A 9,892-nucleotide genomic window follows, 5' to 3' on the forward strand; every position below is an offset into this window, starting at 1 on the left:
TTCCTTCCCCTCCAGTGGGCTGCGGGGAAGGTTGGGGGACTCTTCCCAGACTGCTTGGGAGTCTATGAAATGCGCTCATCCTGCCCACCGCCGTCTCTCCCATAAGGTCCGCAGACCCTCTTGCAAATGAAATGCATTGGCTTGCTCAGACACACTTATACTTGCAACAGGCATGCGGCTGTCCTCGGTTCAGGGCCCTCACTCACCCCAGCCCTCCCCTCCTCAAAGAAAACACACAGCACGATGCTGAGGCCCACAAACCCCTACACCCCATCCCCCAAATAAACAATTAAAGCATGGATTTTGGCAAATCAATTTTATTGTTTAAAAAAATAAATGTTACATTTGACATAGAAAAAGGCATTTTTAAAATGTTTTTAAAAGGTTTAAAAAGGCATTTGTTCTGGCCAGGCATGGTGGCTCACGCCTGTAATCCCAGCACTTTGGGAGGCTGAGGCAGGTGGATCACCTGAGGTCAGGAGGTCGAGACCAGCCTGGCCATGGTGAAACTCCATCTCTACTAAAAATATAAAAATCTGCTGGGCATGGTGGTGTAATCCCAGTTACTCAGGAGGCTGAGGTAGGAGAATCACTTGAACCTGGGAGGCAAAGGTTGCAGTGAGCCGAGATCACACCACTACACTGCAGCCTAGGCGTCAGAGAGAGACTCTGTCTCAAAAAAAAAAAGAAAAAAAAGCATTTGTTCTGAATGTGCCTCATCATCCCAGGCATCTGTAAGTTTCCATTGTTTCCATAAAAACCAGTGGGGTTCCCCTCTCTGAAAAAAAGCACCAACATTCTTCCTGCTTGGCAGTGGGTGGCTCTCATGCCCACGCCTCTCCACCCAAGGGAACAGTCTCTCTGCTCCTCACCTGGCAGGAGCCCAGACCCTGAGTCCCTAGCGCGGGGCAGAGCGCAGAAACATGATCCAGATGCGGCAGGCCCTGGCCCTGTCTAGTTCTCCTGCAACAGACTCTTAGCACTGCTCCAATCTGACCTGTCCGGCTGGAATCACAGTTCTCACTCGGGCACAGGTAAAGATGAGCTCCCAGGACCCAGCAGGGCCTCTGCCCCTAGGATCTGCTGCCAGCCGCCTCTTCCCAGTGGACAGAACTAGGAGGGGCAGGCTGTACCCAGCACATCTCAGAGAGATGGAGGCAAGCTGGGTTCCTGATGATTTCCAGCTAATACAGGTCCTTCCTCCTGCGTGTAGGCACCCCATTACGCTTTATAACAGACTCTCTAGACTTCTGTGGGGGTAAAGGACCCAAACTGACACAGGTAGTGTTTGTTCACACTTCCACTTTCAAAGCTAACTACTAGCTGTTCAAATATACTCCATACAGTTTTCAGCAAATCAAAGTGTTTACCTCTCCCACACCAAGGGAAGAAAAGATGCAGACTGCCTTAAAAGCACCTGACAGCAAGGCGAGGGTTTTAAAGATGAGCCTTGAGAATGAAAGCAGCAGCAGCAGTATAATTACCCCAGTGCTCCCCCTTCCCGCGCGTGGGTCACACAGACAGGCACGTCCCCAGTGCTTTGCAAACAGAAGCACTCCCAACAATTGGCTAGAGGGAACGCTTCAGCAAAGGGATCATTTTCTCCCTGGCTTGCTGGACTCTCGGAAATGCATCTGAAAGCCTTTGCCACCCTGTCTTGTGCTCATGACAGCATGAGCCCGGCTGCACCTGGCTCAGCAACAAGCTGCGAGATCCTCAGCTTCTCTCTCACACCCCACCTCGAGCTGCTGACGGCAGCCTGGAGAACTGTGTGTGTGGCTGTTCCTGGATGACATCTGCTGTCACTCGTCTTCCCAGAACATCCGCTGCCCAGGGTTCCTGCTGTCTTCCCCAGTGGACAGATTTTGCAGGGAAGACTGAGGAAATGGGAGGGGAGCTCTGCTCCAGAGCAGAAGGCACAGAAGGGAGGGTTTTTGTTTTATAGGTAGACTGCCCAGTGCATTGCAAAAGGAAAACCAAGAACAGGGAGTGTCCAACTCATCCCCTCTGCATGAGCAAATGAAGATGGACACTGGACTGGGCCAACTGACCCCGGGACTCACACTTGGTCAGTGGACAAGAGATAAAAGCAGGCCGAAGTATTACAGGAATCAATCTGCACTCCAGTGAGGCAGCTCCCATGACTGAGTTACAATGCTTGGAGCCCCTGAGGGCAGAGCGGCACCAGCTGGGAGGTTCGTACTGCATCATGGCTTCCCATGCCCTCGCAGGCTCTGATTCGCTGCTAGGTGCTGGTGAGGTTGGAAGAACTTCCTTCCTTCCTGTGTACAATGCAAACAGCGCCGCTTCAAGTGCCACCCACACGGGTGCAGCCTCATGGGAGAGCTGCACAGAGAGAGAATGCGTTCAGTTCAGCCAGCAGAAGTCCAGGGGTAAGTGGTCCCTAGTGGGTCACATGGCCTGTGACATCTGGAGGCTGCCAATCTTCGCCCTCTAGAGTCCCATTTGCAGGGTGGATGGGTGCTAGGGTGTCGTCTGGTCACTGTGGCCACCTAAGCCTCGTCACTACGGGCCTTTCCTGCACCGTGCTCACTCTCACACTGAGATGCTGCCAGGCAGCTTTTGTTTGTGTTTGTTTTTTTAAACCAGTGGAGTAAGTTCTAAGGGAGCCCCATGTGCTTAAGATAAAAATGTAGCTGGGGAAAGCGGGTGCAGAGGCTGCTTCTGTGAGGCTGCATATATCTTACAGGACAAAACGTTTTATACCTGAAAACCAAATTCTGGGAAACAGCCCTGCAGGTTTTTGGGAAGCTTCTCCCTCCCTGTCGTGAGTTCCACCTGGGCCCTCCGGGGGAACAGGGACAAGAGAAATGCAAGCAAAGCAGACAGGCCCAGAGTAGGGAGCCTGAGCCCTGCATATTTGAGAATCAAAACCCTCAAGGGAACAGTCGGCCAAATGGCAGGAAGCTTTGATGACTCTGCTAATTTGGGGGCCCAAGAGTAGGGTACGGCATTGTCTGCAGAGAAACAAACAACAGGGAAATTCAATCAGAAGGGCCTATCTTAACTTGCAGTTAGCAGAAAAATGTTCCCCCCGATTTTGACCTAGCAGAAATCTAGCTTAAAGTTCCGTGATTCCTTCCCCTTCCCCTCTACACACGGTAATCCTGCTTGCCCTAGAAATGCTGACTGACAAGGTCTCCAAAAGGAGGGGCCCTTCTGCCGTTTACGGGCCCCTGAGTGCACCCGTGGGCTTCCACGCGGATGGAATCACTGGTCCCCACCAGGGAACCTGGACTGTGGTAACTGCTGCCACCGTAGGACCCAAGGGCTCCCAGGCCAGGAAGAGGCAGGCGGCCGGCCTGGGAACACAGGCTGGAACCTGGAACCCTACAGACCTGGGTTCTGAGTGGGCTGCTCCCTGGGCTGTTGTCATCATTCTTTCTTCTCTTCTCTTTTTTTGAGACAGTGTCTCACTCTGTTTTCCAGGCTAGAGTGCAATAGTGTAATCACACCTTACTGCAGCCTCAGCCTCCTGGGCTCTGGTGATCCTCCCACCTCAGCCTCCCATAGTGCTGGGATTACACGCATGAACCACCACACCTAGCACAATTTGGTGAATTTTAAGAAGCATTTTTTAAAAATGAAAACTAAAAAATAGAGGATATCTGAAGTCCTAAGGGTTAAGAATTTCTTTATGAAACTTGCTTGGAACACGGTTGTAAACAAATGAACTGATTTATAATAGAAGGCACGTTTCTTGCTGCAGAGCATGGTCTGAAGTTCGAAAGCCACCAGCCTAGAGGGTTCTGAGAACTTCTTCCTAACACAGGGAAAGGGGTGGGCAGGGGCAGAGGCACACGGACATCCCCAGGTTTGGACTTTTCCAACATATCTGCGGAAGGCACTTGATTTTGGAAAGCAGACTTTTGGCATTTCGACCCTCACCCACGCTCCCACACCCACTCCGCACAGATCTGTGATGCATCCAAGGCAGGGCTGAGTTAGAACAGGATATCCTAGGCTCCATGGCAGTGACTATTATTCAGAAATGGTGACATCAAGGGCCGGCTTGCCCCTCATCCTTCAGGGATGAAGCAAAGCAGACAGGCCCGGAGTAGGGAGCCTGAGCCCTGCATATTTTGGAATGAAACCGCTCAAGGGAATAGTCTGGCATAGTAGGACAAATGGTAGGAAGCTTTGATTACTTTGCTAATTTGGGGGCCCAAGAGTAGGGCTACATCGTCAAGGAGGGACCCCACCTCCTTGGGCATGTGGAGGCCCCTTTCTCTCTGGTGTTGCAACCGGAGAGGAGTCGGTTCCTGAAGAACAGATGGGAGAGTGCTGGGGCCAGGCACCCGGGGAGAGAGGAAGGGAATGAAAAGAAATCCGGCCCAGGAGCTGCGCAGGCAGCGGCGCAGTCAGGCGGCGGCAGTACAGTGCAAGGGCTCCCCCACGCGGCCAGCTGTGGAACTTCCACCGCGACCCCCAGTTCTCTCCTGAGCCCGCCCATCACGGGTAGCAGCTCCGATGCTGGGCGCCAGGAGGATGGCTTCCCGGCTCTGGGCACTGTGGTTCTGTCCTAAGAGGGCGCTCTCTGGGTATAAAAATAGATGTTCTAGCTGGGTGTGGTGGCTCACGCCTGTAATCCCAGCACTTTGGGAGGCTGAGGTGGGTAGACTGCCTGAGTTCAGGAGTTCAAGACCAGCCTGGGCAACATGGTAAAACCCTGTCTCTACTAAAATACAAAAATTAGGCAGGCGTGGTGGCCGGCGCCTATAGTACCAGCTACTCGGGAGGCTGAGGCACGAGAATTGCTTGAACCCGGGAGGCGGAGGTTGTAGTGAGCCAAGATCTCGCCACTGTGCTCCAGCCTGGGCGACAGAGAGAGACCGTCTAAAAAAAAGAAAAAGAAAAAAAAAAGGCGAGATGCTCTGTCTGGCCTGGGTTGTTGGCGGCCAGAGTAAGTAGTCTGAACAAGAGCCCCAGCTTGGGAACCATGTCTCAGACTGGTATTGAAAATGAAAGCCAGGATTCCTTTAAATTCATAGCCTTGAAGTATAAACAGTCCAGAGCAGAGAAACTGACTTCGCCATGCTCCCTCACCCATGAAAGCCTTCTCTGAAAATGCGGTAGAAATTTTGTATCTGCCTGATCCAGAGAGCAAGTGTAAGGTGAGGGAGAAGCCAGACAGAAAAATCGACCTTAACCAAGAGTCCTATCTCCCAGCCTTGAGTTGTGGGATGTTGAACAAACAAAACTACATGTGTCCTGGGAATTTTGCTTTGTGTTGTTTTTTAAAAGAATGTCAGAGCCCTCCTTGGGGGTTTCAGAAAAGCACGTATGGCTGGCCCATGGCTTCTCAAGATCACAGTCCCCAACCTATGCTCACCGAGAAGATACCCAATCACTTCCCCAGTCTCAGGCTGAGAGTTAGTGGTGAAGTGAGAGGTGGCAGGAGAGACCGGCACACAGGAAGTCACGGGGGGGTCACCAAGGGGCAGGGAGAGAAGGCCTGGCTGTGGCCCTGTCACCCGCCAAGTGAGCCCCTGAAAAGGCTGTGGGCAGCCCCCTGCCAGAGAGACCTGGCTCCTGTCTGGTGGGAGCAGAGCCACCTGGATGGCCCAGTGTCACTTGATGCTGCATCTCTCTCCCCGCTAATGAGCTGTCACCTCAGTGGGTGATTTAACTGGATCTTTCCTGGTAAAACAAGAGGGGCTCCTGAGAGCAGAAACACCCACCTAGGAGTCCGCCGAGATTGAAATGACCCTCTTAAATAGGGGCTCCCCGGAATGGCCTGATTATCTGCACCCAGTGTGCTTCATGGAGGAAGGCCAGCAGGACAGAGGAGCCGCGGAGGGCAGGGGTCCTCCCTGAGGAAGCTGGGGGAATGAGACCCCACCTTCCCACGCAGAGCAGGTCATGGACTGAGAAAGGCAGCTCCGAACAGCACTGAGATTTCTGCGGCTGGGCGCAGCAGCTCACACCTGTAATCCCAGCACCCTGGGAGGCTCAGATGGGAGGATCGCTTGAGCCCAGGAGTTTGAGACCAGCTTGGGCAACAGAGCAAGAGCTCATCTCTGCAAATATTAAAAAAAAAAAAAAAAAAAAATTCTGGAACGCTTTTCACAGCCTAGTCTTTGCTGCTGTATTCCTGTTATCAGCCCTCATTCTCCATAAATGGCGTCTGAGAAACAGCAAAGACACAGGGAGGAGCCTGGCATTCCTACCGCACAGCCAGGATGGAGGAGAGAGGGATGGCAAGTGGGAGAGGTGGAGGCAGTGAAGAAGAGGGCCAGAGGCTAGATGTGCAGGGGTTCCAGAAGAACGGGCAGCTGGGGAAGGAGGGGCTTGACCCCCTCAGGGTCTCAAGACAGTCCCCAGTGCCCCTGCTTTGCACAGGGTAATGTACTCCCCTGGGCGCCTCTGCACCCTTCTGTCTACCAGTCATGCTCTGAATGTTCCCCAGGAGCCAGTTCAAGGATCACCTCCCCCAGGAAACCTTCCCTGATTAACCTCAGCCCACCACGTCTCCTCTTGTGAACACCGGAGTTTGGGCGCCATCCCGTGTTGTGCTGGTTGATGTGGATGTGTAACTGGCTAGAGGTCTTTTCTTAAGGCTTCTCTCCTGGCCCGGATTTGAAGCTTCTCATGAGCAGATTCCATGTCTTCCTTGTTTCTGCATCTACCCACCACTAGACAGAGCTGCCTGTCAAAGGCATCGGGACAAGGCCTTGTCCTGCCCTCTGGGGCCTGACTGTGGGGCAGCAGGTTCTGGAGAGCCAGGGCACGCTGGGCAGGTGGTGGAGCTGAGAAGGGAGGGAAGACACAGGTGAAGGAAAGCACAGGAGCAGAGTGGGCAAGGGGCACAGGCACCCTCATGCCAGGAAGGCGTCGTAGTCCATGTACCACACCAGTTGGCCAGAGTGCGGCAGGACACCCGAGATGGGCCACTTCTTGGGCTCATAGCCCACCCGGCTCACCAGCGCGGTGATCTCACGCTTCATCCTGCCCATGACTAGGACTGCCACCTTCTTGGCACGGTTGATGAGAGGCAGGCTAAGGCTCATGCGGCGGTGTGGCTGGGAGGGGCTCGTGGTCAGCACGACCAGCTGCTCGCCATCCAGGCCAGTGGGCGACTGTGGGAAAAGGGAGGCTGTGTGCCCGTCGGCACCCATGCCCAGCAGCACCAGGTCGAAGCTGCTATTGGCCACCAGGGCTGAGATCTCCCTGGCGTAGATCTGGGCGCCCTGGTCCTCCTCGGCGCAGAGCCGCTGCTGCAGGTGCACAGGCATGGGGTGGATGTTGTAGTAGGGGACCCGGACGTGCTGCAGCAGGTGGGCCTGCAGGCCCTGGAAGTTGGACTCCGGGTCCGAGAGCGGGACGCAGCGCTCGTCAACCAGCCACAGGTGCGTGTGGGCCCAGGGGAAGCCGTAGTGCGCCGTGGCCAGCTGCTGGAACAGGGCCACGGGGCTCGAGCCCCCTGACAGCGCCAGGTGGAACTGGCCAAAGCGCCGCACGGCCCGCACAGCAGTGGCCTCAATGTCGTTAGCCAGCTTAGAGATCAGCTCCTCGGACCAGGCGGAGACCAGCGGGCTCTCTCGGTACTTGGCCCTGAGGACCTGGAAGTCACTGGGCATTGGGGCCGGCCCTGGCCCTGGCACTAGCTGCTCCGGCTGCTGCTGGGAAAAGAACAACCGGCCGCTACTGAACTCAAAGTCCAACAGACGGCCGTTCTCAGCTCCTCCAGGATAGAGGCGTGGGGCCTTATGGGCCAGGCTCTCCAGCAGAGGGGTCCAGAAGCCCCAAGAGGCCAGCAAGTTCTCTGTGGTGATGAAGGAATCCTTCCGGCCATGGAAGATATGGGATAAGAGGACAGAGTGGGCGTCCCGCTCCTGCACGGGGCTGTAGGCATAGTAATCGGACAGAGGGCTGCCGAAAAGGCGGAGCCCAGGTGGGCCCTCCATTTCCTTCCAGCTGGAGGGCAGGGAGGGCCTGAACAGGTTCCTGCTGACCAGCACGGCGGGGCTGCCCAGGTCGCCGTGGCCGATGTGGAAGATGAGCTGCCGAGGCAGGCACTGGCTCTGTGCCGCAGCCCAGTGCTTTTCGCTCTGCACGCAGCAGGCCTGGTTCTTGAACAAGATCCGAGCGTAGCCCACTCTCTCGTCCAAGGCTTTGCCAGACATCAAGATGAAAGGCACGCCCTCCCAGCGAAGATTGTCGATGTGCACGAGAACGGCTGGGGCGAGGGAACAGCAGAGGGTGACTCTCTGGCACAGACCAGGACTCTCCGGCCAGCCCTCTCCTCTCCTCGCTGGGCCCTCTGGGCGTCCCCCTGCCTCAGGGAAGCCCCTCACCTTGCCATGCTCACCCCTCACCTGGCATCTCTTCCATGACCTTCTCTTCCCAGTCCATGCTTGAAAACCGGCCTCTGGAGCTATCTCTACGGCTTTGACACCTGCCTTCCTTGAGGCCCCTCTTAGAGTTATGGTCCGCCAGCAAAGGAGAACCGGGCTGAGAACATCCAACCTGGAGACTCTAAAGGACGCCCCACAGTGGGGGCAAGTGGGGTGGGGGACCCTGACTCTTAGGTGTGTGAGGGGGCAGGGGTCCTACAGAGAAACGTGCTCCCCTCCTGTTTGTGAAGCATTCAGGATGCACCCGACGCAGGGTCAGAGGTGCGGGGTGGGGAGACAGGCACCCCAGCAGAGGCCCGTGGGTGGAGTGTTGGCGAGGAGGGGCAAGGCCTGGTGGCAAGAGCCAGGGGCTGACAGTATTCCATGCCCAAGTTCCAAGCCTGGTTCATTTTGACGACTTCACCGAGCCTTACGTTTCCTCACCTATAAAACGGGGCTAATGGCCCTTGCCTCGTGGTTGGTGCGTGAGGCTTGTATGAGAGGCATCTATAAAGCACCTGGCACACGGCGCATGCTCAACAGGCAGCTGTGGCTCTCACTGCCTGGCTGCTACCTGGTGAGGAGCCAGCCCCTCCCAGAAAGCCCTGGGCCTCTGGAACCGCCCAGAGGACAGCCCTGGCATGGCACTTGGCCGCTGGAACTGTCTCTAGCTGCGGCCAGGCAAAAGGCATGCGGCCTCACTGGGGAGGCCCTATGAGGCAGGAACCAGGTCTGTCTGAGCCTCGCACGACAAACCCTTGGGAAGCATCTGGGACTGAACTGGGGCTGACGTGAGGCCGTGGCCATCAGGATGTCCTTTGCCCAGAGAGCACCACCAGCTGGCCTGCTGCTTCAGGCTGGTAGGAGGCCAGGGAGACAGGGGAATGCCATCCTTGCCTCTGAGCACCCTGGGGGAAATCCCACCTCAAGTCCCCTCCACCCCATCCAAGGGCATCTGCTTTGGAAAGCTGCCCCCGGCGAAGTGGGCAGCCCAGTGCCCCATGCCCGGCCCCAGGGCCCACCTGCGAAGGTCGGCGTCAGGCTGTGGAAGCTGTCTGGCTTCTGCAGCTCTCTGCGCACCTGCTCACTGTAAGACTGGTACTGGCCCACGACGGCACTGCCCCTCTGCAGGCCCCGCAGCGCCTGGAAGACCTGAAGCTTGTGCCGCAGCACAGCCTCCGCACTGCTGACATTGAGGGGCAGCTCCATGGCCACGAGGGTGAGGACCTCCGTCAGATGGTTCTGGAGGACGTCGCGAATGACACCATACTCCTCATAGAAGCTGGTGCGGCCTGGTGGAGGGAGGTGGAGAAGTGGGGAGGATGTAAAGAGAGGCCAGAGCATCCGATTTCCCCAAGGTGCACCAAAACCCCAGCCTGCACATTTGTCCTGCATCCTCTTCCCCCAGTCCACAGGGCCTATAAAAATGGTGCACACCGAAACCAACCTCACCACGAGAAGGGACGGAGGAAGTCTGGGAGCCACCTCTGTCAATGAGAACTATTGTAAGAGAAGGCGACAAATCGGTGAGCCTC

At 56.0% G+C, this 9,892-nt stretch overlaps 1 protein-coding gene across 9 annotated transcripts in view; it reads right to left on the reverse strand.

The window, feature by feature from the left end:
* Positions 1-301: 301 nt before the first annotated feature.
* The window catches only part of H6PD (hexose-6-phosphate dehydrogenase/glucose 1-dehydrogenase), a 34,760-nt gene continuing 25,169 nt past the window's right edge, over positions 302-9,892 (reverse strand). For 2 of the 9 annotated variants that reach the window (XM_077975437.1, XM_077975408.1), the window contains exons 4-6: positions 9,380-9,649; positions 6,478-8,200; positions 302-2,346 (exon numbers count right to left, since the gene is read on the reverse strand). In XM_077975437.1, the coding sequence (XP_077831563.1) occupies positions 6,840-8,200; positions 9,380-9,649 (1,631 nt within the window). In that variant the 3' untranslated portion in view covers positions 302-2,346; positions 6,478-6,839. Of the gene's footprint in view, positions 3,526-3,564; positions 8,201-9,379; positions 9,650-9,892 lie in introns of all 9 variants that reach the window. The other 7 variants (XM_077975411.1, XM_077975407.1, XM_077975416.1 and 4 more) reach the window with 6 other exon arrangements.

The sequence above is a fragment of the Macaca mulatta genome, chromosome 1 (genome assembly GCF_049350105.2).
Source record: "Macaca mulatta isolate MMU2019108-1 chromosome 1, T2T-MMU8v2.0, whole genome shotgun sequence".
Classification (NCBI taxonomy): domain Eukaryota; kingdom Metazoa; phylum Chordata; class Mammalia; order Primates; family Cercopithecidae; genus Macaca; species Macaca mulatta.